This window comes from Emydura macquarii, unplaced genomic scaffold, assembly GCF_026122565.2.
Source record: "Emydura macquarii macquarii isolate MOO-44397 ecotype Brisbane River unplaced genomic scaffold, CSIRO-AGI_Emac_v2 contig_2676, whole genome shotgun sequence".
Classification (NCBI taxonomy): domain Eukaryota; kingdom Metazoa; phylum Chordata; order Testudines; family Chelidae; genus Emydura; species Emydura macquarii.
The window spans coordinates 7,048,550-7,076,174 of NW_027132813.1; the positions used below are offsets into that span (position 1 = coordinate 7,048,550).

General features: G+C 43.7%; 1 protein-coding gene across 1 annotated transcript in view; it reads right to left on the reverse strand.

Annotated features, from left to right (window-relative positions):
* The window catches only part of ALK (ALK receptor tyrosine kinase), a 516,691-nt gene that overhangs the window by 123,893 nt on the left and 365,173 nt on the right, over positions 1-27,625 (reverse strand). Inside the window, exon 6 of the mRNA XM_067565381.1 lies at positions 12,180-12,311. Coding sequence (XP_067421482.1) covers positions 12,180-12,311 — 132 coding nt within the window. The remainder of the gene's footprint in view (positions 1-12,179; positions 12,312-27,625) is intronic.

A 27,625-nucleotide genomic window follows, 5' to 3' on the forward strand; every position in this document is an offset into this window, starting at 1 on the left:
ACAGTGAACTCAGTGTGTGTGTTTGGGAAACAGTCTTCTATTTCCAAATCTAGTCCATTTCAGTCTGCAGGTCAAAAAATCATTTCTCCCAAGTACAAGTGGGTATCAGTTTTTGTCCACAACTGTTCTAAGTGTAGAGAGGAGAAAAGCTGTAGAGTTCCGAGTATTTGCATGCAGCAGTAACAGGGTAAGTCATGTGTGAGCTAACACAGCATCCTATTAATTCCCCATGGATTCTGACCCCAATCCTAGCTGCTGATAGTTGCAAACTCTTCCTGAGGAGAGGAACTCCAGATAGATAGTCACATTGTGGGGAAGGGCATCTTTTCCAGGCCCTCCTCTATAGTTGACTAGCCCACTCCACCCACAGATGTGCTGTTAAGTCACTATATGTTTGAATACTCTCGCTGCATACACTGCAGGTTTCCAACCAGCAGCTTGGAATAACATTTCCTTTCACCAAAATAGGGCACTGCAAGAAGAGTTATGTCCTCCAAAATGTGAAAGGCAAGAAATGATAGAAAAAGCCTTTTGCAGCAAGGGCACTATTTTCCCTTCCCTTTCCCCCCATGCCAAGTAGTTATTAAATTTTTATAAAACAGCAAAGGACATAATTTTAAACTTACCATTGTCCCTGCACTTCTGTGACTGCAATTAACCAGATGTGTCCGGAGAGAATATGTGGACTGAAGCATCCTCATCACAATATATGTTGGTTCAGTTTTGAAATGTAACATTTTATGTCCTGGAGATTCCATAAGAATGAATTCTGTGCTCCTCTACAGAGCTACTGTACACAGTAATCTTCTGTTTCTCATCCTATTTCAGCCCCCTCAACTTCTACTGCCTGCTGTTCACCAGTAACTCGATCCCTGGCCCAATGTACCTTCATGAACCATTCCAAAAGGGAACATTTCAGTGAGGAAGTTATGGCTGATGTTCTTGAGAAGTCTGACCAGCGGGTTCAGAAGCAGAGTACACAAGACTGGCACAACAGCATGCTGAGAGGCAGGAGGAACGGCTGAGGCTTGCTGCCCAGGTGGAGGACAGGGTTTCAGCAAGGGAGCAGATGCTTGCAAAGCAGTTCCTGGAACAGGAATGGTGGCTAAGGGATTAGCACAGAGTTGAACAGAGAGAATTGTTTAGCAACTCAGCTCCATCATGGCTGCAAGAGCACTAGCTCTTGCTGCCATCCCGACAGCATGGCCTGATCCCCCTGCAGTGTGCCCTCAGCACACAGTAGCTTGGACAGCTCCATGTTTGGGTGGTCCATGCATTCAGGCCTCATGAGCAACTGGGTAGGGCAACTAAATCCCATGCAGCCTTTCTGCTTGAATCTCTTTCCTGTGGATCCCTCCGCCCTCCTCTTCCAGCACCAAGTGCATGGAAAATGGGGAAAGAAGAGAAAAGAGAACAGGGGGCCAGAGGGCCTGTATCAATAAGGAGTTTGAGTTAGGTTTGCAATGTTCCCAGCATTTTTTCTTAAATGTTGTTCTGGTACTTGGTTTTAAGTGTTGTACGGGCAGTTGGCCTGTCCAGCACTGGGTGACTGTTGTGCTGTTTTAATACCTGTTTACAAATAAAGCCCTTTAGATCATCAAGAAATATTATTGTTATCATTGAATCACATAATACAATTATGCTTTGAGATAATAAAGCTAAAACCATGAGCAGGAGCAATTCTATAGTAGTAAGCAAACTCTATTCCTCCATTTACCCAGGTACAGCAATTCACATTTCAATAAATTCCATACATGAACCCCTGCTGCCCTCCCAACTCATTATTTATCATGCCATTACATTGCAATCAAGTCAATCAAGTCCACACACCTCCCAAGCACAAAACACTTCTCCCCTGTGACACGCTGTAGCCCATATGCACCCTTATAGTGTGATTTATGTATCATTCATATTCACCCTTATAATGTAACTGTGTATTGTCTAATGCAAAGTATGTCATGTAAGGTGTTTTTGGAATGCTCATGACATACTGAAAATTATTGTTATGGTAGCATGTTTCCTGCAATGTCATATATATGTACACATATGAAACTCTGCTGTGTCATATCCCCAAACGTGTTTCTCACATGGTTTGGATGGATGCAGACAAGCACAAAGCTGTGATTCCACACCCAGCAGAGGCTCGCATACAGCAACAATGGACGGGACTTAAGCACCTTTGAGCACTTTGGCTCAAGAGGGAAAAACCATGCCCTTTGCTGGACATGGACAATCACCCGACCCCAGGGGGTGTCAAGGAAATCTTGGTCTTCGGGCTCTCCCCTGGAATCCATCTCCCAAGCAACATCAAAGACTGGCACCAACTCACAGCGAGAGGGGAGGCCTGGTGGCAAGATGCACCACAATCAGCCTGTATAGTAAGCTGACATCATAGACTGAAAGAGACTGAAATATTAATCTTAGTTTAGGATACGAGTTACCTTCTAGTTAATTGTGATTAACTCCTTGACTCATTACTAATCTTTTAATTTACATTATCTGACTTGGATTCATTTAAAATCCTGCTGTGGTCATTAAACTTAGTTGTTTGCTTTATCTAAAACAGTGCATGTGGATTGAGTGTGTGTACAGACTTCACTTGGAGTGACAGAGCTGGTGCATATCAATTTCATTGATAAATTAATGGACAAGTGTAAATGAGCTTGCAAGGTGCAGTGTACAGCACTGAATCCTGCAAGATGTCAGTTTCCGTGGTTGCATCTGGGACTGGGAGTGTTTACTGGGGGTCTATCCCATGAGTGACTGGCCAGAAGTGCTCCTTCACTAAGTCAAGAACTGAGTACTGCAGGAGGCTGGGCATGGGCTGACCCAGGAGTGGGTGGTTCACATAGCAAAGCAGGGTAAGTCGGGGCCCAGGAGTGAGGAATTGAGGTGATACAGCCAGTCCAGATTGCAGGGGGAGAATGTCACCCCCCCAGATTTAATTAGCCCAATTCCCCTGACAAGAACTTTCATACAAGCACTATTCCCCCTCTTCTATTGGACCATGCAAGTCCATAATGTGAGAACTCAAAGAATCCCTGACCTCTGTTGCCCAGTTGTAACTAGTTCCCGTAGTGGTAGCTGCACTTTCTGGCTGAGTGTACCAATTCAGCATCCCCTTGCTGTCATAGGTCCATTCAGGGCTTATCATTGGCTTCACAATGTTTGTGAAGAGCACAGCAAACCACAGTAATACAGACAGCATTGATGACACTGATATCCAAACAGGTCTATAGACATCTCCAATGTGATTTTAACCTGCCAAAAGCCCATTCAACCACCATTCTATATCTTCCAGGAGTATAATTAAAACTTATTTTGCCAGGATCTCTGAAATCAGGATATGATTTCATAATCCAAGGAAAAAGGCGGTACTCGGGGTCCCCCAGAATAACAGTGGGGCAGTAACTCCATTTATGTCAATATCATTTGGTGGGAATGTAGACTGCCGGGCAGTGAAAAACTCTGGCATTGTGAACTTTCCCAATGCAGCCTATGATTACATTCATAATCCTGCTCCTGTGGTCCACTAGTGTCTGCATAACAACAGAGAAGCACCCTTTGCAGTTTATGTACTCATGCGCTCCTTGAGGAGGGCAAACAATGAGCACTGTAGTAGAAAGTGAAAGCCTGAGACATGGAGCTTAATATAACAGGCTGGGTATGAGCCTGAGACCTGAGCTAAAGTAACAGTCAAACCCTGCAGTTATAAAGCAAAGTTAGCAGAAGTCAGGCTGTGAACCTGCATGCAAGTTCACAGAAACTGGCAAGAATGGAGCTGGTGTTGCAAAAACCAACATTCCTAAAGAAATACCAGGCACGAGATACTCACGCAAGCACATTCCAGAAAGGTGGTACCAGAACACCCCAATACCAGGAATGGTATAAGCTCACTCCTCAGAGATAACGAGGACACGCTGACCCCGCTTTAAGGTCAGGATGACAATGTGATGGATAGTGATATTTTGATTGAGCCAGCCTGTACAAGGTAAAGGGTGGTATCTTACCACATCAGAGAGTGGTAACTACCCACGTCAGAGAGGCAATATGCAACTTGTTTCTATCAGTGTATAAAAGAGGGTCTCAAAGAGAGTGTCTTTATCTGGCTGAGTGAGTAACGGAAAGTCCCGCTGTTTACTGAGCTGGTCCATTGTCACGGGCATACATGTGTTAAATGTACTATTGGCACATATAGGGCACTTTTTACCATGCCTTGTCATCAATAAACCTGGCCTGGTGCCTTCATTACTGAAATGGATGTCTGGTCTTATTGGGTAATCCAATCGTGGTCTGCTGTATTGGCTATCTGCACAGAACTGGGACAGCGCACACACTGGGAGAACACACATGCAGGCAACACCTGAAAACAGGCACGAGTTTCATCAATGGTCCCGGTGCAGTTAGGAAACTCCATTCTCTTAAAGTCAGCAGTTACCTCTGGAATATCTTTAATGCCGCCACATTATGTGGTACGGTATACCACATGCCTGACTGTCTCAGAGAACTCTGCCACCAATTTCCCTACAGTTAACTTTCCAACCCCAAACTCATTGGCAATGGGTAGCCAACTTCCAGACAATTATAGCAACCTGCTTCTGGACTGGCAAAGTTGCCCTCACACGTGTGTCTTTATGCTGGAAGTTTGGGGCAAGCTGCTCACAATGCTCCAGAAATGTAGCTTTCTTCATGTGAAAGTTCTAGACCCATTGCTGGTCATCCCAGGTCTGCACAACCATGTGATCCCAACGGTCTGTGCTTGTGACTCTGCACCACATGGGGGGCATCAGCAGCTATGCTAATTGTACTGAGCAGCATCTGTGAGTGCAAGGCTGCCATGCCAGGGTCATCCTCCTCCTCCTGCTGCTGCTCTATCTTGAAATCCATCGGGTACCTTTGGTGGGGCAGAAATCACCATCAAAATGTCCACCAGCCTCCACGGATTCTCTGCCAGTTTCCTGACACAAGAGTGAAAGCTCAAGCAAGAGAAGTTCTTCAAAAGTTCTCCATGTTGCTGGCTCTGGCAGGTGGGAATACACAGAGCAAAATGACTGCTCGACAGACTGTGTTGGCAGGTGATTCAAACTTCCTGTAACATACAGGGTGGGCAGTAAAGTTCTCTCACAGTGCATCATGGTCATATGGCTAGAGCAGCCACATTTCAGGAGGGTGCTAGGGACTTTGGGATATGGTTGGTCTGACTTGGGTCAGTGCACTGCAGTGTGGACATCAGAGCCCCAGGTTTGAGCCTGGGTTAGAAAAGTCTTAACATAGGGTTAAGAAACAGTGTAGATGCTCAAACCCAGGGTTCCCTAACATGAGTCAGCTGACTTGAGTCTCACTGGCCCTGGGCTTACATTGCAGTGTAGACATACCTAGTGAGACCAGGGTATGCTGCCTACTGTGAAAAAGAGACAGGAGAGTGAAAAAGTCAACAGGGCCCTGAGTGGTAGGTTCCAGGGATTCTGAGAGGGAGCAGAGACCATGTTGGGCCTTCTCCATCTAAGAAGAAGGATGTAGTGATGACTGCTTGGTCCTTCACCAAGTATTTTCAAACTTTCAGAATGGTTCAGATTTGGTTTGAGGAGTAGGTGAAAGGTCAGGAGTTTCTAATTTTAACCCACATATTCCCTCCATTAACAGTGAACAACTTACGGAAGGATTTGTTAGATTCTCCATCATCTGAAATCTTTGAATCAAGATCAGATGTCTTTAGAAAAGATATGCCCTAACTTAACCATATGATATGGGCTTGATGCAGGAATTATGGGTGAAGTCCTATGGCATGTGCTATGCATGAGGACAGACTAGATGATAATTTTATTGTCTCTTCTGGCCCTAAAAATCTATTAATCTTTACTGGGTATGGAAGGAAGTTTCAGATCCCATGGCAAAGGAGCATCTAAATGCGATAACACTTGAAGCACTGATAGATCTTTAACACTGTAACTACCCACATATATGTTTTTCCATTACTACTTTTACTCTGCCAGACTTGGTCTGCCAAGTTCCATCAGAAAGGAAGTGCAAAAAGGAACTTTCCATTTCATCACAGTAAAAACAAACAAAAAAAAGATTTTCTTTTAATGCCAACTGGCTTTTTTGAGATCATAACTGGTGGAGATCAGAATTCTCTCAGATATACCCCCTTTCAATTTCGAGAGTGGGAGAGGGGTTTGTAACTTAGCAAAGGTTTATGCAAGATAGGAGGCAGCAGGGCACTTTTACAGAGGGTATTGCATGGCAACATGCCATGGCACCATTTCATCCCTAGGTAGCTTCTGTTGAGTCATCTGTATGTTGGTGATGGATATGAATCAGCTGGTTTTCCTCACAGATTTTCAGCCAGGTAGTAAATGGGGCCCAGTAGAATTTCCTATGCTTTGCAGTCATTTGCTACTCTCTGACTGAAACTTGCACTACACATTTCTAATATAGATGCCAGGAACACTCACCCCCCCCCACACAGACATAAAAATGCACTCTCTTCCACCCACACACTGAGTGGAGCTTGAGTCACCAGAGTTCCTGAAATGGGACTTGAGCTCTATAGCAAACTTTTCACATTCTTATATTTGATAACACAGGAATGTCAATGTAAAAGATAGTCTTTCTCTTCCCTCCTTCTCCCCAACTCCTCTCTTGCTTCTCCTAGAGCAGCTGCTTTTCAAATTTCAGAGTGACTTCCTCTTCAGGTATTAGGGCTACCTTGTGAATGGGGTAAGTTTTGATCAGTCACAGGAGTGATGTTGCCCTTGGGAATGGTCCCCTCACTCCAGGGTTTTCAGGTGTGTAACTCTAGTCTATACATCATAATCCATAATACACATAATAGGGATAGCTCTTCTTGCATCAGAGTGTCTTCAGCTTTTAATTTGCTATTCCCTCACCTAAGGAATCACTCATATACAGCACTCTGACCTGGGGGATGCTCTTGAACCAAAACCCCAACACTTCCTGCACTAGAAAAGTACAAATCTAAACTACTGGAGCTAAATTCATGGCTTTTGTCAAGTGAAGCTGTGTCAATTTATGCCAGTAGAGAATCTGGCCTTTTATCTCTGTTTTGCATCATAACAGCCACCTTACCCTATGACTGTACTACATCAGGGTGCAGGTGGCTGGCTTTACAGCAATTTCCAATCCTTGTGCATGAATTTACTAGTGAAGACATGAGATGATTCACTCCCTGAAATCTTAACCTGTTCCTTCATTTCTTCCACACTCCCCCACCATGATCCCTGTGAAGGCCACAAACCTAGAGCTGCAACCCCCTCCGCCAATAAGAAAAGACATAAGACTGTTCATGATCCATCCAGGTCCCCCTGCAATCACAGGAAATTGATCTTGTAGGATACCCTTGGCTGAAGTGATCCTAACATGATCACAGGACAGCTGGGGAAGAAACAAGGTTTGCTACCCCTATGCAGTGGGGGAAATTCCTTTACAAACACACTATTGCCCATCTGTTACATCCGTAAACATGACCCCAAATCACCATGGTTTGGCATTTGATTCCATTTATTCCTCTTTGAAGGGGTCTCTTTTTTCTGCAAGACTGATTCAAAATCAAAGAGGAACATTTCTTTTCTCCAGGGGTCCCTGATTCTACTTACTCTACAAAGACTAATTGGCTGTATGCAGCAGAACCACCATGGCATTTTCATTGGCCATTAATAAGTAAAAAGGTGTTAACAAACAGCAGGCTTTAGGGATCATTTTGAGCGAGGAAAAGAACAAAACAAAACAAAAAAGAAAAACAAGAAAAGACAACAATCAGTCTCTTCAGAACCAAAAGAAATGTTAGAAAAAAACAAGACCTTGAACTTCATAAAAAGATAAGTCTTCAGTTAATGAAGGTGTCAAAAGATCTCCCCATAGTTCCTAATTTGACTTGGTCCTTTCTGACAGCTCTTTTGTGTATGTGGCAGCAATGTCTCAGGAAAACATAAGACAAAAATCCCAACAACCTGCAACAATCTGCCTGGGGAAAACAGACAAAAAACCCCAACAACCTGCAACTGTGATTCATTTTTTTCCATGCTCGAAACAAACTGATGAAAATGTTTCAGTTGTTCAGGACTAAATGACAACTCTAATGCTGAAAAAGATTTGGTACATTGTGTGTTGGTCTGATATACAGATACAACTGATGTGTAAAATGTTTGATCATTTTTGTTCTGTGAAAGAGCCTTATGCCAACAATATGCAATGTCCCATACTGATAGGGCAGCTCTGCAGCAGCAGAGAATTTAGTAATAGAACTGAATGGGCTAGTATTCATAAGCTAAGCAGGATTGGGCTTGGTCAATATTTGGATTAGGGAACCCAACTGTGATGGGGTATACAAACCGCACTCTAGGCCTGAAGGGGCTAAAAGGCAATATGGGGTTCAGGTAGCCTCCCGAGCATGCTCTAACTGGAGGAGTAGGTTAAAAGGTGCTGAGAAGTCCAGGCACAGGGGGGTGGACAGGCTGCAGGAGAGCAGAATCCTTCTTCAAGAAGCAAGACAGCAGGCTGAGCCTGAAGGGGGACCACAGAAGGGCAACACCTACAGGCAGTGCCTTCTCCAACCACACCCTATTTGAGAACCAGCAAGTCCTTGCTCCTTAGGACATTTTTTGCTAAGTATTTGGACTAGAGAGGCCATTCCTCAAATTGAAGGGTCACATAGCCCAGAGCAGCAGACTTAGACTTGCTGCATGGATGACCCTTCTAGTGTTGGTTCCACAGGGCCCTGGATTGGGGTCCTTCCTCTTCACCAGGACTGGGACCTGGTGGAGAGGGAGAGCCCCAATCCCCCTACCACACCTGTTTAAAATCAGGACCCAGCGGTAGGTGAAAAGTCAAAGATTCCCAGTTTAGGGTCAGGAACAGCACCTCTAGTGCTCTGATAGGAGGCAAAGGGTTGGAAATCAAGTGCATTAATCACTAGGCCTCCTGGTCCTCTGCAAAACCTAGCACATCAATGGAAACCTTGGCATTGAAAGAAGTGACTCATTAGGTGGCACTTTTCTCACACCCTAGAGTGAAAGGTTACAGTGTTACTGAAGATGCTGTCTTTCAGAGGAGATGCAATACCTGTATCTTGGTGGTGGTGGTCAAACCCAAAATCATCTATGATACTTTCCCCAAGAGTTGGAAATGGGAACTCAGACATCCTGGCTAAATTCTAAGGTGGTTACTTATATTCTGCTCACCTTTTACTCCCATGGTATTTTCAGCTAAACATAGTGGACCAAATTCTCTGTCGACATAACTCCATCAACTGCAATGGAGTTAGTTGCACCAGCAGAGAAACTGGTCCAGTATTCTTCATTTCCTGTTTCAAACTGCTTTGTAGCTTTGCTGTGCTCTATTAAACTGTTGCTGTGTTTCATCATGCAGGTGTCAACATTTCAGTGGTGGGTGCAGTGATCTATATATGGTGCATGCACTTCATGGCACTGGGAGAGGGGAGTTGGCAACTTGGCTCTGGTAGCTAGGGGCACAGCCCCCCCCCCAGCTAGCTAGTGTGTGTATGTTATGGCTGGCCAGAGATGCATCCTCCCTGTCAGAGAAAAACAATAAGTATGCTCCCAAAGGTCTGTTCTACTCCAGGAGGATGGCTCTTGGATTGAATTAATAACTGGTACAGCTCTACTTCCCACACTACAATGCGTCTACCAGTAAAGACAGGATTTCATTCACAGCAGATACAAGACATAACATACATATACAGGTGATCCATTTATTGGGTGGGTAAGTAACGTAACTACTGGTAGAAATGATGTGAAATATAGTCAGTGGTAAAAAGAATCCTACTAATTGTCACCATTTATTGTTTTTAATTAAATATTAAAATACAATAAAAATCCCATTACATTTTTTTAAGCTCTGCTTGAAGGTTTTTTGGCAAAAGGAGGATTTTTTCAGATCTATTAGTGAGAATTTTTTAAGTGCATTAAAATTAAAAGGCACTTGTTTCAGTGAAGGGATTGCATGGCTCTGGAGATTGTGTTTCACATTATCAGATTTTTGCCAGGTTGCCAGTTGAAAACTGCTCCAGGTCAGCAATGATGCTACAATGTTACCAGGAAAACCTATTTGCTGTGAACCATACTGGGTATGTGAAGACTGCAGGTTGGAGTGAGCCTCCCAGCCTGGGTAGACAGACTCCAGCTTGCATGCTCAAAATAGTGTGGATGTCGCGGCTCAGCCAGCAGCTCGGGCTCTGAAGCCCGCCTGGCTCCCTGGGTCTGAGCTCGGGTGGCTAGCCCAGGTCTCTGCTGGATCTATAACATCCACACACTGCTAGTTTTTGGCTCCCACCTCGTGCTGAGCTAGAGTGGGTCTGCCTACCCACACTGGGAGGTTCACTCAAATTTCACCTCATACGGTAAAAACTCTTGTGGTCATGTCAAAAGTAAACCGTTTAAAAGCTGTTTGGTGGCCTATAAGAGGGATGTTGGTGGTCCTAGTTCAGACGCCAGTTATCCCTTGCATAAAAATGACGACACCATTGATTTGACTGGCACACTTGTCAGCAGTAAAGAGGGTGGAATTCTCCATGAACCCCCAAGTTACTCCTAGGCTAGATAAACATTAGGAGCACTTGGCCAGTGTAGGAATACAGCTATACCAGCAAAGCACTCCTAGTGTGGACAGAATGTATATGGGCAAAGCTGCTCTTTTGTCAGCATTGCTTAGTTTAGCTCCCTGAAGTGACATAAGCTATACTCGCAAATGTGCAGTTTTGCCAATATATCTACAACTACACTAGGGGCTTCTGCCAGCAAAGCTCTGTTGGTCAGGGATCATACCTCATTACACACTGACTGACATAGCTATTCCAGCAAAATTTGACAGTGTACACCTGGCCCTACAGGTGGTCCCCCCAAGTCAGGATTGAGTAGGGTGACCAGATGTCCCAATTTTATAGGGACAATCCTGATATTTGGGACTTTTTCATATATAGGGGCCTATTACCCCCCTACCCTGTCTCGATTTTTCACACTTGCTATCTGGTCACCCTAGGAGTGAGGCACATTTATAGAGCAGCACAAGACCAGCTTCCCCAGTTTGCTGTCCTTGATGTACCTGTTCTGTGGATAAGCAGAAGTATTCAGTCACTAGGACTGTCAATCCAGCAACTTTCATTAGCATTGAATTCACTTTAAAAGGTTGAGAAGAGTGAATGTGCTGTAGATACATTGCATGAGGTCACAGATTTACCCAGGACTTTCCTCACTATCATAACAATTAAAAAAAAAAGACCATGTATCACAGAGACCATTAGATAGATGTCCATGGAACAGTCAGGTAAATAATACAACCATCGGTGAAACATTCCTGAAGGTAGAGATTTAAGGCAAACTCAAGTAACTGACTGTCTCAATGTGTGTCAGCTTAGGCTGTGCCGAGTACACGCCCAGCAGTTTCAGGTGGGTTTGTAAGCCATGCCTCCATTGTCGCTACCCATGCTACTGCGGCTACGCTGCTATACGCTTGGGCTGGCTGAAGGAGAGCCAGAGCGAGTATGTGTACATGAGCAGGGGAATCTCACCCTTAGGCTGTCGTGTAGACATAACCTTAGATTACAGACTGCCAAGGAATGACTATTTAAATAAGGAAAAGGAGGAAGAGCAAGCAAAGATATTTTTGGGAGGAAGGATGGACTTGTGGTCAAAGCATAGTACTAAAAGTCAGGAAAGGTAGGCTCTTTCCCAGACTCCTTCTGTGATCACTTCCTCAGTTGTAAAGTGGGCTTACTATGCACTTTTCACACCTGCCTAGCTATTGTTCCCCACAGTTTTGTGACAGACTTTGAGATCCTTGGATGGAAGGTGCTATCAAAGTGCAGCTTTATGATTCTGTGGGCAACTGGTATAAAAACCAGAGTTATCCCTGTATTCCTAATCAGGATTTTGGGACTACCAAAGTAGTGAGAGCTCTTGAGGAATCAAAATCTCAGGTTTTACATGAGACTACTGCATACCAGTGCAGAGACACTTTGGATATGGACAGTCAGTTCTAGGTAGACATCCAGAAGGCCTTACGTGTTCTACAAAGCTGTTATTTCTTTACCTATTGGCATTTACATATTCATTCAAAGCTCCTGTGATTTGGGAAGCAACATCTGGCTCCCATTTTACAGAAGGGAGGCAAATGGATGTAAACTGGGGTCAGAATTTACTCACTGCAAATATCTCCCTCGTCCTCTCCCTCTGCGCAGTCCCTGATGAAATCACATGCCTGCCCCAGTTTGATTACTGTTCCATTCCAGCAGTTGAAGGAACCCTGTAGGGCCATTTTGGAGCCAGGAGAAGATCCTAGAAAGAAGGAAAATAAGTCAATTCAGACTGTGGCTACCCTCCTTCCCATATCCCTAGCTGCAATATCTGCTGGGATCCAAACCACCTGGTCATAGAACCATAGAAGTTAGAGATGCAGAAGAACTAATAGATTACTCACTCCATCCTTCTGCAAATACAAGACCATTCCCAGCAGTGTGCATTGTCATTACAGAGGATTAGCAGTTCTGCCATTTCTTACCTTCACTTTCTTAGTCACCATAGTGTGTTCATTACATTTGAGCAGCTTCTCATTTCTCCTAATGCTGATCAATCCATGTTAAGTACGTTAGAATCTCAGAGTTATGAATACCTCGGGAATGGAGGTTGTTCATAACTCTGAACAAAATGTTATGGTTGTTCTTTCAAAAGTTTACATCTGAACACGGACTTAATACAGCTTTGAAACTTTACTATGCGGAAAAAAAATGCTGCTTTTAACCATCTTAATTTAAGTGAAACAAGCACGGAAAGTCTTCTTACCTTGCCAAATCTTTTTTTTTAAACTTTCCCTTTTTTTAGTAGTTTATGTTTAATACTGTACTATACAATATTTGCTTTTTTTTTTTTTTTGGTCCCTGCTGCCTGATTGCATACTTCCAATTCCAAATGAGGTGTGTACTGACCAGTCAGTTCATAACTCTAGTGTTCATAACTCTGAGGAGGTTCTACTATACTAGATAGGTACAGTTCTCAAGACATTTTCAGTGTTTTTATTTGGGGGGCACAACTCATACTTTAGAAAAAGGGTTGAAATCCTACAGTCTGTGTTGCTGTACTTCTGAAGAATGTGGTATGTCAAACAATATGGGTGTGTCTATACGGACGGCGGCAAAGTTGCCACCGTCAGATCGACCTATCTGGATCGACTGAGTGGTCAGTGAAGACCCGCTCAATCGATCCAGAAGTCAACGCTGGTAAACCACCCCCTCAAGTGGCGTAGTGCTGCATCGATGAGAACGTGGTTCCCGTCGGCACAGTGCAGTGAAGACACCGTGCAGAAGGGAAGCACAGCAGTCAACAGGAGTCACACAAGCTACTCTGTGTAGCTTGCGTAACTCCCGTCGACTGCTGTCGAATCACCAGGTCAGAGTAGACCAGGGCAACATGTCATGGGTTTTAATTGCTTGCAAATATACTGCTAGCCTGTCAGCCCTGAAGATTGATGTGCTTTTTCTATAGCTCAGGAACATCAAAGGGTTGCAAACAGTGCAAGATTCTTCTGCACCATTCTGCCAGTATACCTAACCTATGACCTGGAGGTATCATACCTCTAGGAGTAAGAAGATAATTTAGTGTCAGTTGTCCTGATCAACCTTTGTCTCTCTCTCCCCTCCCCCGACAGCAGAGCGTGCTAACAAGGAGGCCGACTGTGATGTGAACAACCATTTACTGGGATGTGAAAATCATCAGCTCTTTTCATAGGAACAAGGCATAAATGACTTTTAGTTAGTGCTCAGCTGAGCTGCAAGATTTTATAGCCTGATAATTCCCCTTCAGACATCCAGACAATGTATGCTTTGATGTAGAGGATGACTTGGCCACCATAAGGTAGAACCACAATAATGGTGGGACTGGAGGTTGTGTATTAATGTACATTCCTTGTTTAAGACTTTAGTTACCATATACCCTACATTCTAGTCAGCAAGTGCATCAAATTATTCTAAAGAAACATATATCAATATTCTAGCCTGCTTTAAGTACCTTTATTTTACCTTATCAGTTATCACACCTTTCAAGTAGAAGGGCCCAAAGAAAAGGCCAGACTGTGGGTCAAATTTTGCTCATTTATGCTAGTGAGTATTTCCAAAATATTACTGGTAAATCCAGAGCTATACCAGCAGTTGAACTCTACTAACTTCAGTGGAGATAATCGTAACGTACACAGGTGGGTTAGAGCAGAGCTTGGCCTGCTATCAACTGGATTCACTTCACCCAGTGTTGCAAAGCAGGAACATAATGTGGATGGGGCTGGGACACTGTACTGGGAGTCAGAAGACCAGTTTCCATTCCTGATGCTGTCACTAATTTGCTGTGTGACTTTAAGCAATTCGTTTTCCCTCTCTATGCTTCAGTTTCCCCATCAGTAAAATAAGGATATACTGACCTCCTTTGTAAAGTGCTTTGAGAGCTATAGATTAAATCAGAAAGGCTAAGGCACAAAATTAGTTACAGCTAGCAAGGGACATAAAAGGCAATAAGGAGAGGTTTGTTAAAGAAATTAGGAGCAAGAGGAAGAGGAAGAAAATTGTAGGTCATCTACTTAGTGGGGAAGGAGAGCTACTAAGTGATGACAAATCAGAAGGCTGATGTAGTCAATGTCTATTGTGCTTCAGTCTTCACTAAAAAGGTTAATAATGACCAGAAAATCAACACAATTTATATTAAAAACAAGGGGGAATGAACACAAGCCAAAACAGGGAGGAATAGGTTAAAGACTATTTAGTTGTTAGATTTATTCAGGTCAGTAGGGCTGATGACATGCACTTGTTTATTTAAGGAACTAGTTGAAGCCATCTCAGACCTGCTAGCAATTACCTCAGAAAACTCATGGAGGGTGGGTGAGGTTGCAAAGTACTGGGGAAGGGCAAATATAGCACCTGTCTTTAAAAAGGAGAACAAAGAGGTCCTGGGGAATTATAGACAAGTCAGCCTGACTTTGATACCTGGAAAAATACTGGAATAAATTATTAAACTATGAATTGGTAAGCATGTAGAGGATAATAGGGTTATGAGGAATAGCCAGCACAAATTTGTCAAGAACAAATCATGCCAAACCAGCCTAATTTCCTTACTGGCCTAATGGATAGGAGGAAGCAGTAGATGTCATATCTTGATTTTATTAAAGCTTTATTAAAGGTGCCACATGATATTCTCATGAGCCAACTAGGGAAATATGATCTAGATGGAATTACTATAAGTTGAGTGCATCAAGTGGTTGAAAGACTATATTCAAAGAGTAGTTATCAATGCAATGGCTTGCTGTCAAACTGGGAAGACCTAGTGGGATCTTGCATGGGAGAATCCTGGATCAGATACTAGTCACTATTTTCATTAATGACTTGGATAATGGAGTGGAGAGAAGGGGCCCGAAGGAAACCTCTGCTGTCCTGAGGATCCACCTGAGCTATCAGAACTGCCAAACACAGTAGAGGCTGAGGAGCTGCTGGGACTACCACTGGTGGTATACCTTGGGGAAACAGAGAATGACCCCGGGATACAGGTACACCCTGAGGAGAGGGGAGGAAGTGGTGCTGGGGCAGCTGACTATAGTCCAGCTGCATTGCTCCCTGGGGTGGCAACCTCCCCACTCTAGGCCAGGAGGTCTGCTTACTAGCTCTGCCCTGCTTTAAGGCCAGAGCCCCTGAGACTATTTGGTGCTCCACCCTGTGTGAGGGTCTGAACCCATGGACTATTTACTGCTCTGCCCTGCCTGAGGGCAGAGCCTCAGACTGTTTGTTGCCCTGTCTTGCCTGAGGGCCTGGGTCCCAAAAGTATTTACTAGTCAGCCCAGTCTAGACGGCCTGAACTCCAGAGAAAGCTAATTTCCCCCTTTTTACAGACCTCCTTTATAAGTGCAGGATAGCGAGGAGGCGTGGCTTTCCTCTGGGATTGACAGGGAGGGCCAGCCATGCACTCAACATGGCTTTTGTAAAGGGAATCATGCCTCACAATCTATTAGAATTCATTGAGTGTGTAAAACATGTGGACAAAGGTGATCCAGTGGATATAGTGTATGTGGCCTTTCAGAAAGCCTTTAAGGTTCCTTATGAAAGGCTCTTAAGCAAGGTAAGCACTCATGGCATAAGAGGGAAGGTCCTGTCATGGATTAGTAACTGATTAAAAATTAGGAAAACAAAGGGTAGGAATAAATGATCAGTTTTCAGAATGGAGAGAGGTAAGTAGTGGTGTCCCATAGGGGTTTGTACTGGGACCAGTGCTATTCAACATATTCATAAATGATCTGGAAGAAGTGGCAAAGTCTGCAGATGATACAAAATTACTCAAGATGGTTATGTCCAAAGCTGACTGTGAAGAGTTACAAAGGTATCTCACAAAACTGGGTGATGAGACAAGAAAATGGCAGATGAAATTCCATGTTGATAAATGCACACTGGAAAAAATAATCCCAGATATACAGGCAAAAGGATGGGGTCTAAATTAGCCTTTACCAGTCGAAAAAGATCTTGGAGTCATTGTGGATATTTCTCTCAAAACATCTGTTCACTATGCAGCCACAGTCAAAATAGCTAACAGAATATTAGCAACCATTAGGAAACAGATAGATAGGACAGAAAATATCATAATGCCACCATATAAATCCATGGTATGACCACACCTTGAATACTTCATGGAGTTCTGGTTTCTCTATCTCAAAAGGTATTTTATAATTGGAAAAAGTACAAAGAAAGGCAACAAAAATGATTAGGGGTATGTGAGGAGACATTGAAGATATTGTGACTTTTCAGCTTAGAAAAGACATGACTAAGGGGTGATATGATAGAGATCTATAAAATCATGACTGGTGTGGAGAAAGTGATTAAGGAAGTGTAATTTACCCCTTGACATAAACACAAGAACCAGGGGTCACCCAATGAAATTAATAGTCAGCAGGTTTAAAAACAAACAAAAGTAAGTACTTCACACAACACACAGTCAACCTGTGGAACTTGTTGCTGGGGATGTTATTAAGGCCAAAAGCATAACTAGATTAAAAAAATAATTAGATAATTTCATGGAGGATAGGTCCATCAATGGATATTAGCCAAGATGATCAGGGAGGCAACCCCATGCTTTGGGTTTCCCTAAACCTCTGACTGCCAGAAACTCAGGCTGGATGACAGAGTATGAATCACTCAATAATTGCCCTGTTCTGTTCATTCTCTCTGAAGCAGCTCTCATTGGCCACTGTCAGAAGACAGGATACTGACCTAGATGGACCATTTGTCTGACTCAGTATGGCCATTCTTATGCTTAATGAGAAGGGGTAAAATAAGCTAATATATATTAAAAGTGGAACAAACCTTTGCTTGTCCTGCACTCTGAGTCTTAGGTATGGAGAAAGGGGCGGTGTATCTAATTCAATGTACAAGTAGGTGATGTGAAAGGCTATGAATTTTAGTAGGGTCTAAAAAACAAGGACTATCCAAATGCTTGTGACTCCCATATACTCCCAAGGAAAAGGCCTTATACAGCTTTGAAGCATCAGTTCATCTCCTATCAATGTCATCAGGAGTTGTGCTATATAGCCAACAATTATAGCTCAGGTTACTAGTCATCAAAATTTATTACATCTGACAGGTGTTTGCTAGCTTCTGTGACATGGGCTGGTGGAACTCAGTCTAGTTCCCAGTGGACAAGTGCTCATATGATCTACCTTCTCACCCTTGCAGTTGATCTGCACGTCAGATTTGGGGCAGTGGTTGGGGAAGCTTGCATTACTGCTTTCTGTACCTCTACTATTCTGTGGATAACCAGAGTTCAGTCTCCAGAACTCTCAATCCAGCATGAGGCCTATATTCCTGTATAATGCCTCTAAACAAAAGCTAACTTGTAATGACTGTATTGTTTCTAATGTTTACATGGCAAGTGTTTGTGAACTTGTTAAAACTTCCTAAATAAATAGTTTTAAAAATTGCAGTGAAGATGCTGAAGCCTGCGTAAGCCCACCCAGAATCCTGACTAAGTATTCGCATTGCTAGCCTGTGCCAGAATCTGTGCCAGTGCGTCTTCACTGATATTTTAGTTGTGCTAGGCAGATTAAGCTAGCATGGATATGCTTACCCGAGCTGCAATCTCACCTCTGACTGCAATGTCGACATGCTCTAAAAATGGCTCACCCTGGGCCATTTGCTTTTTGCTTCAGCTCTGCCTTCTTTACCCAGGCTCCTCCTGTCTCCACTGCCTTAGAAGAGAGTTGTGTGCAAAGTAAGCCCTGATCCTGCCTGGGGACAGTTCTATTCTAGTTAAATGACAGAATTTAAAAATGATGTAAACTGGAGCTGTGCACCCAAATATGAAAACCCTGCTTGAAACAGCCTTGTGTGACTTTATCAGGCTTGAACACCTCATCACAATTATTACAGTGAGAGGTCACTCCAAAGAGCCTACTGTCCAGAAGCAGCATGATGGAGCAGTTGCTTCCAGAGTGAGACTCGTAGAAGGGCTGGCTGCTTTCCCAAGAGGTTAACTCTCTCCTGCTATCTGGATTCCAGTCCCAGAGCATGGGCTTTACTAGGCTGCTATCACGATGCAATGGCATTAACAATGAATGGGGTTAGGAACAGAGCTATGCAAATAATTGGTTTTTGGTTCACTGGCTGTTCAAAATGTTTTTTAAAAAAATCAGAAAAAAAGATTTCAGGTCAACCCAAAACAAACATTTTTCAAAGTTTTAATTGAACCAAAAAGTTTTTTTAAAAAGTAGTTTGGTGTTGAACAAAATGTTTTGTTTGACCCTATAAATGGACATGCCTATTTTGGAGGAGCCCCTCTGGCCAGGTATGGCTCTACTGCAGCCTGCCTCAGTTTCCCTTTCAATAAGGTAACAAAGGAGGTCATTTAAATCAGCCAAGTCAAGAAAAAACCAAACTCCGACTTCAGTGCATCTCCATTTAATATAGCATTCTGAAAAGAGCACTTGAACCATGGGTTAAGCACTTACCTCGGCACCCAGACAAAACTTATCCCACAAGAACAGTCTTAGGATCTGGTCAGATCAATCCTCATGGAGTAGGAGTCAGGACCAGTCTCCATTGCCAGTTGTGCAGTTTCTTCCCAGCCCACCCTGGCTTTCAGCCTCCTTTACCAGCGTCTCTTTCTGCTATAAGGTCCCAGGCTTCTCTGCTGCTTCCTGGAGAGCTTTGCCATCTTTTCTCTGCTTGCTCAGAGTGTCTCCCAAGCCTCTCTTCCTGGAGAGATTTGCAATCCCTCTCCCTCTCCCTCTCCTTGCAGCTTCCTGCTGATCTTCTATAGGGAATCAGGCTTTTTCAGCCAGCTACTAAGTCCCACATCCCCCTGCCAGGTGTGGTGGGCAGGGCTAAGGAGACAGGGCTGGCCAGCTCCAGGCCCTTAAGGGGGCAGGCCAACCCTTTGCAGACCCAACATGAAACATTTCATTTGTACTTTTTTTTTTTTAAAGGAAATTGCAGAAATTTCCAAATGAAATGTCATTCCAAATTGAAAAAAACCCAAAAGGTTTTACTTCAAAAATGTTGAAATGAAAAGTTTCAATATTTTTCAGATATTTTTCTGATCAAAACCACTTGTTGAATTCAATACACATTCTAAATGTTTTGGTTGACCTGAAACCAATGATACTGCCAAGAACGACCTTCAGCGGATCACTGCAAACTATGTGGCTCTGGGAAGAAGGATAAAGGAGTTTGAGGCACAAGTGGTGTTCTCATCCATCCTCCCTGTTGAAGGAAAAGGCCCAGGTAGGGACCGTCGCATTGCGGAAGTAAATGTGTGGTTACGCAGCTGGTGTTGGAGAGAGGGCTTTGGATTCTTCTACCATGGGATGCTGTTTCAGGAAGAAGGATTACTAGGAAGAGATGGGATTCACTTAATGAAGAGAGGGAAGAGTATCTTCGCAGACAGGCTGGCAAACCTAGTGAGGCGGGCTTTAAACTAGGTTCAGTGGGGGACGGGGACCTAAACCCAGAGGTAAGTGGGGAAGTGGGACACCAAGAGGAAGCAGAAGGAGGAGGCTGCAACAGGGGAGGCCTCCTGAATGACACTGAGAAAGTAGGGCAATCGGCCAGTTATCTCAAGTGCCTATACACAAACCCAAGAAGTCTGGGAAACAAGCAGGAGGAATTGGAAGTCCTGGCACAGTCAAGAAACTATAATATGATTGGAATAACAGAGACTTGGTGGGGTAACTCACACGACTGGAGCACTGTCATGGATGAGTATAAACTGTTCAGGAAGGACAGGCAGGGGCGAAAGAGTGGAGGAGTTGCACTGTATGTAAGAGAGCACTATGAGTGCTCTGAACTCCAGTATAAAACTGGAGATAAGCCAGTTGAGAGTCTCTGGGTTAAGCTTAGAAGCAAGAACAATAAGGGTGATGTCATGGTGGGTGCTTGTTATAGACCACCAGACCAGGAGGACGAGGTAGATGTGGCTTTCTTCAGTCAACCAGGGAAAGTTTCCAGTTCACAGGACCTGGTTCTCATGGGGGACTTCAATCACCCTGACATCTGCTGGAAGAGCAATACAGCAGAGCACAGACAATCCTGGAAGTTTTTGGAGAGTGTTGCGGACAACTTCCTGGTGCAAGTGCTGGAGCAACCAACTAGGGGCCATGCTTCTCTTGACCTGCTGCTCACAAACAGGGAAGATTTGGTAGAGGAAATAGAAGTGGGTGGCAATCTAGGCAGCAGTGACCATGAGATGGTAGAGTTCAGGATCCTGACAAAAGAAGAAAGGAGAAAAGCAGGATATGAAACATGGACTTCAGAAAAGCAGACTCTGATTCCTTCAGGGATCTGATGGGCAGGATCCCCTGGAAGGCTAATATGAGGGGGAAAGGAATCCAAGAGAGCTGGCTGTATTTTAAAGAAATCTTATTGAGGGCAGAGGAACAAACCATCCCGATGTGCAGAAAGTATAGCAAATATGGCAGGCGCCCAGCTTGGCTTAACAAAGAAGTGTTTTGTGAGCTTAAACACAAAAAAGAAGCTTACAAGAAGTGGAAGATCGGTCAGATGACTAGGGAGGATTATAAAAATACTGCTCGAGCATGCAGGAATGAAATCAGGAAGGCCAAAGAGCAATTGGAGTGGTAGCTAGCAAGGGACGTGAAAGGGAACAAGAAGGGTTTCTACAGGTATGTTACCAACAAGATTAGGGAAAGTATGGGCCCCTTACAGAATGGGAGAGGCAACCTACAGACAGAGGATGTGGAGAAAGCTGAGGTACTCAATGCCTTTTTTGCCTCTGTCTTCACAGACAAGGTCAGCTCCCAGACTACAGCACTGGGCAGCACAGAATGGGGAAGAGGTGAACATCCCTCAGTGCTGAAGGAACAGGTTCAGGACTATTTAGAACGATTGGACATACACAAGTCCATGGGGACAGATGCTGAAGGAATTGGCTGATGTGATTTCTATTGGCTATTATCTTTGAAAGCTCGAGGCAATTAGGGGAGGTCCCTGATGATTGGAAAAAGGCAAACATAGTGCCCATCTTCAAGAAAGGGAAGAAAGAGAATCCAGGGAATACAGACTGGTCAGCCTCACCTCAATCCCTGGAAAAATCAAGGAGGAGGTCCTGAAGGAATCCATTTTAAGGCACTTAGAAGAGAGGAAGGTGATGAGGAACAGTCAACATGGATTCACCAAGGGCAAGTCATGCCTGACCAACCTGATTGCTTTCTATGAAGAGGTGACTGGCTCTGTGGATGTGAGGAAAGAGGTGGATGTGATATACCTTGACTTTAGCAAAGCTTTTGAAACAGTCTCCTACAGTATTCTTATCAGCAAGTTAAAGAAGTATAGGTTGGATGAATGAATTATAAAATGGATAGAGAGCTGGCTAGATCATCGGACTCAACGGGTAGTGATCAATGGCTCCATGTCTAGCTGGCAGCCGGTCACAAGGGGAGTGCTCCAGGGGTCGGTCCTGGGGCCCGTTTTGTTCAACATCTTCATTAATGATCTGGAGGATGGGGTGGATTGCACCATGACCAAGTTTGCAGATGACATTAAGCTATGGGGAGTGGTAGATACCCTGGAAGGTAGGGATAGGATATAGAAGGACCTAGACAAATTGGAGGATTGGGCCAAAAGAAATCTGATGAGGTTCAACGAGGACAAGTGCAGAGTCCTCCACTTAGGACAGAAGAATCCCATGCACAGCTATAGACTGGGGATCGACAAGCTAGGAAGCAGTTCTGCAGGAAAGGACCTGGGGGTTACAATGGATTAGAAGCTGGATATGAGTCAGCAGTGTGCCTTGGTTGCCAAGAAGGCTAATAGTATATTGGGCTGCATTAGTAGGAGCATTGCCAGCAGATCGAGGGAAGTGATTATGCCCTTCTATTCGGCATTGATGAGGCTGTATTTGGAGTATTGTGTCCAGTTTTGGGCCCCCCACTACAAAAAGGATGTGGACAAATTGGAGAGAGTCCAGCGGAGGGCAACAAAAATGATTAGGTGGCTGGAGCACAAGACTTATGAGAAGAGTCTAAGGGAACTAGGCTCGTTTAGTCTGCAGAAGAGAAGAATGAGGGGGGATTTGATGGCAACCTTTAACTACCTGAAAGGAGGTTCCAGGGAAGATGGAGTTAGGCTGTTCTCTGCAATTTTTTTACTAGGTTGGATATTAGGGAGAGGCTAGTGAAGCACTAGAATGGGTTACTTAGGAAGGTGGTGGAATCTCCATCTTTAGAGGTTTTTAAGCTGCGGCTTGACAAAGCCCTGGCTGAGATGATTTAGCTGAGGTTAGTCCTGCTTGGAACAGGTGGTTGGACTAGATGACCTCCTGAGGTCCCTTCCAACTCTAATATTCTATGATTCTATGAATTTTTTTTGGTGGAAAAAAAGCTCTAATTAGGTCACCACATATTGCAGCTAAATCCAGAGCCAGTACTTTTGCAAGTTCTCCCTCTCTTTGAGTTGTTTTAAGATATCAGAGGCCATCCAGGGAGTGGTGAGCTGTCGTCTCTCATCTCTTGGCACAGTCCCTTACTGGGAGCCACTATGGTCTCTTTGACAGCTGAGTGGCTATAAGTTATGCAGTATGATAAGTCTGACTTTGATTACTGTAAATCTTCTGGGGACCTAGCTCTTGTAGTCTGCCTTGGATTCAGACTATTTTTCTAGAAGATATGCTTTAGTTCAACCACAGCTACTGGGCCTGAAGCAGTAATCAATTCAAGGAAGTTTTATGGCCTGTATTATGCAGGAGGTCACACTAGATCACAACAATGGTCCCTTCTGGCCTTAAAATATATGAATCTATGAAAGTGGATAGATTTATAGAAGAATGCACCTGCTCTCCCTGTATCTCTGCTTCCTGCTGCCTATTTACAATCAGAGACCCTCCCCTGTACTACTGTGAGTCATGGACCTGCCTTTCAAGAATGTCACATCCAAAGCAGGCCATTGTTGCAAATCCCCTATTACAATTCCTACCCACTTTTGTATAATTCGGGTAAAATCAGAGACTGAGCTCAAAGCCTCTTGGCGGAATGAGCCGTTGTTTGCCTGACTCATCCATGCTTGCTAAATAGCACAGCTACATCATGTTCCTTGATACTACAGGGAGCTGAGAATTGCTGGTGATTCAATTAGATGTGCGCTTGATACTTTTATGTATATTGCCTGCCAAAACTAAAAATTAATGAAGCATGTAGAAAAACAGCCCCTATTTCTTGTCAAGCTCATTTTATGGTGCAAATAAATTCAGAAGGGAAAAACAAACAAACATGCCAAGCCTTTTTAATAAAGGGCCCTAAGTCCTAAACAGGGTGCTCTGTGTTATTGTCAGCTCATAGTTTTGATTGCCTTAGAGCAATTCTGGCTTGCAGCATGCAAGCTAGAAAGTGCATTTGTATGTCCATCAGGGTCAAGGCATTCTTACAGATAGAACTGTGCATAAAGAAAGAAGACGCGTGGCTGGAAGCTGGATAACTCCTGCGGGCCCCTCTGTGCGCACTCTACAGAATTCTACAGGGCCTTTTCCTTTTTGCCATGTGCTACCTGCAGATTCTGCAGTCTGTAAGTTTCTACAGACACAGCTCAGAGTCTTTCCCATGTCTGACTCAAACCCCATCAGATTTCACAAGCTAAGCAGAGCTGGGCTAGGTCGAAAGGGAGATCTCTAGGGGAAAACCATTGTTGCAGGAAGTGACTTTGGTGACTCAGTAGGTGGTACTCTTTCCTTTGAGTAAGTATAAACCAATGCTCCAGGAGGGTGTAATGAAGCACTGTGTTACTGGGAACACTAACTAACAGAGAAGATGAAACACCAAGGTCCTAAGCATTTGCAACAATCATTAACATTATCTGTTCATTGATCTCTGCTGACCTGAGGTTTGAATTAATGCAGATTTGCATGATATGCACATAAGGTCTATAGCACAGGTCAGAGAACACAAATAGCAGCACCACAGTGGGGTGAATTATTAGGCTCAATGCAGTGTCACTGGGTGAATTACTTCCTTCATCTGTTTGCATATTCATTGTCTACACACAGAAGGGATGATTGGATGAAGGAGAAGAAGAGTAGGTAGCTAGAAAAATATGTACCAAAAAGCATCCCCCCAAAATGATCCTTTTAATGGACTTTTTGTTCATTTGTTTAAATGCAGGCCTTTTTATTTATGTTAATGGGGGGGGGGTAACTAACTTTTAATTAAAATGATTTATTTGATATTAAAAAGAGACATTTAATTTGGCTTTACATTTTCCAGTCCCAATCGCTTCATCCCAGAAGAGCCTGGGAGACAAGGATTGGTGAGTCTTGTGCAGCCCCCGACTAACATACAAAAGATGACTGGGGGAAGAAAAATGAATGATATCAAAGAGGCATCAAAGTAAAATTTGTGGGAAACATCCTTCATATTTACAGCAATGTTTATGTAGCTGTTGGTATCCATAAATTACACTAGTCATTAAGCTGTACCATGGCTGGCTCAGAGTCTTATAAATTATTATTTAAACAGCACCATTAAAAAAATGGCATTTCAAGTTCTGACTTGAAAGGAGAAACAAACAATAACTTAGGGACTCTGCACAGACTTAGAACCTCACAGGTCCTTCTTCCAATCACTCCCAAACTTGGTAAATGTTGGAATCCGGTGCCAGGCTCTGGACGTGAATGACATGATTTGAACTCATGCCTGATCCTGCAATTTGACATATCTGTGCAGCTGGGCCAGTGAGAAAGGCAACACCACTGGATTTCTTCTAACACCTCTCCACCAATAATGAAACCAGAGTGGGAGGGCAATTAATGACCCAATCTTTTCCTCTGTTAATGTGGCCAGCAGGGTGATCCCTTTCTGTCTGATCTCAGATGATCATGGAACAGGAGCTTGCAACTCATTGCCCAATCCCCCTGCCAGCTTGGTCATGGGAGTGAAAAGGGAGATGCTGAAAAGTATCCAGACATTTACGAAGATGCTTTGGAGTTTGCAGATCTACCATGCTGCTGCTGCTGCAGGATAATCCAAGGGCAGTACAGTCATATACACATGGATGTAAAACCCACAGAAATTCTTGGACCATCAGTTCCCACGGCTGCCAAACTCTTTTTGGACCAGCACATCCACATGCAAAAGGAAAGAGTCCAGCTGAGTACACGAAATAATAACTATCAGCCAATGGGAGCTGCAGATACTCAGCCCTTTTGAAAAGTAGGCCCTTATTGCACTGCAAACACAAGTGAAGTGTGCAAAAGAACCCAAAGTGAAGGAGCAGGCTGCTGAACTTGTATGGGTGAGCAAGTGCTCTCTAAGCTACTCCTCAGCAGGAACCCCATCCTATCCATTTAATGTAGTAGGAATATTACCATTGGTTTCACTGGGAACAGGAGAGGACTTAGCACTTGTTACTGCTTCTATTCTCAGAGGCAGGAGCACTGTTCTGTATAAACCAATTTCATTGTGCATTAATGTGCGCTGAGTAAAAGTTTTTAATTTGATTTGTATGTAATGGCTTCTGGAAATACCTACGCATGAAGTTTTGCTTGATTAGCTCTCCCCACACCCTTCCGAAATAAGAGAGAGATTTGTATGATATTTAATTAACGTGTCCTCAAAAATATTTTTAACAGGCTAGCTCTGCATTCTAATTTACTTCTCCTCGGCCAAGGCATGCCACTAAAAAGATTTCTGGATTTTGAAGCCCATAATCTGGTAATTAAAAGTGAAACCCTCCTTGATGCTCCTTGTGTCTTTGGAGAATTCATCATTGGCTTTTCAATTTAGTTTGCTTCTTTGTTTATCAGTTCAGAGGTCTCTGAATCAGAAATGTTTAAAAACAGAGCATACAGGGATTTAATGCTGGCATTAAACAGAGAGAGAGAGGGAGCTGTCTCGTGCTTAGAGTAAATTGGGTGTCAGGACTCTTCTTTTCTCTTACCCAGTTCTGTCACTAGCTAACTGTGGGGATGTCTACAAAACAGCTGGGAGGCATGATTCCCAGCATGAGTAGACATACATGCATGAGCTAGCGCCTAAAAATAGCAGTGTGGCCATGATGACCGTGGCTCAGGCTAGCCATCTATGCACATACCTAGGGGGTTGGGCAGAACTGTACTCTGGCAGCTAGGCACCCATGCTCCTGGGGCCACACAGCTCAAGCAGAGTTAACCTGTTTACATGTACCTGAACTGGAAATGACACCTCCCAGCTATTGTGTAGATATACCTTGTGTGACTTTGGACCTATCACTTTACCACTCTGGACCTCCAGTTTTCAATCTATAAAATGAAGATAATGTAGAAAATGTTGGTAGCTGGAGGCAGCGCATTTTCAATGGCAGGCTCCAAACACCAGGAAACCCTAATAGAAGAGATCAGGAGGAAACCTACTCAAACTATGTTCATGGTAAAATGTAAGACACACCTTGCTACAAACACTCAATGAAAAGAGAGAAGAATGACCTGGGAATGTCACAAAGAAAGGGAGGAAAGTAGCAATGAGAAAAAGGAAAGAATGGATCCGGGAAATAAGTAATAACTCCCCACACTCAGCAATGTCAACAAATCAAATGACAGAAAGTAGGATGTGGTAAGGGGAGGATAGGGAGGACAGGGATAGGAATGGGTCAGGGAAAACATACGCACAAGAGTTTATAACCACTAGAGAACACAACCCTCCAGAACTTGGAATTGAACCCATCATTGCTGAGTCTCAGCCTTCCTTTGCAGTCTAACCATTATCTGCAAAGACCACTGGCAGAACGTATGTCTCTGTCATCCTCGAGTGGTAGGTCTACAGGGAACATAACAGTCTCCTACTGCTACAGTTGTTCCATTAGCTAAAGTAGTAGAGGACTGTGCTGTGGACATGAAGATCCTAACCCTGCAGATGATCTATGATTAATTAATCTATGATTACATTTTTGGTTTTGCAATTTTTAAGTTTTTAAAAACACTAGGAAAGAACATACAAACAAAACCCTCTACCCAAAGCCAGGTTAAAAGAACATTGCGACTGCAAAGTCAAGCACTCAGAGACTAGAAAATGCCATAATTAAGGTTGCCCATGCAATCTTCATTTGGCCCCTTTGAGTATATGTATTGTGACCCAGTCTTTAATTATACTTTGTTGTAAT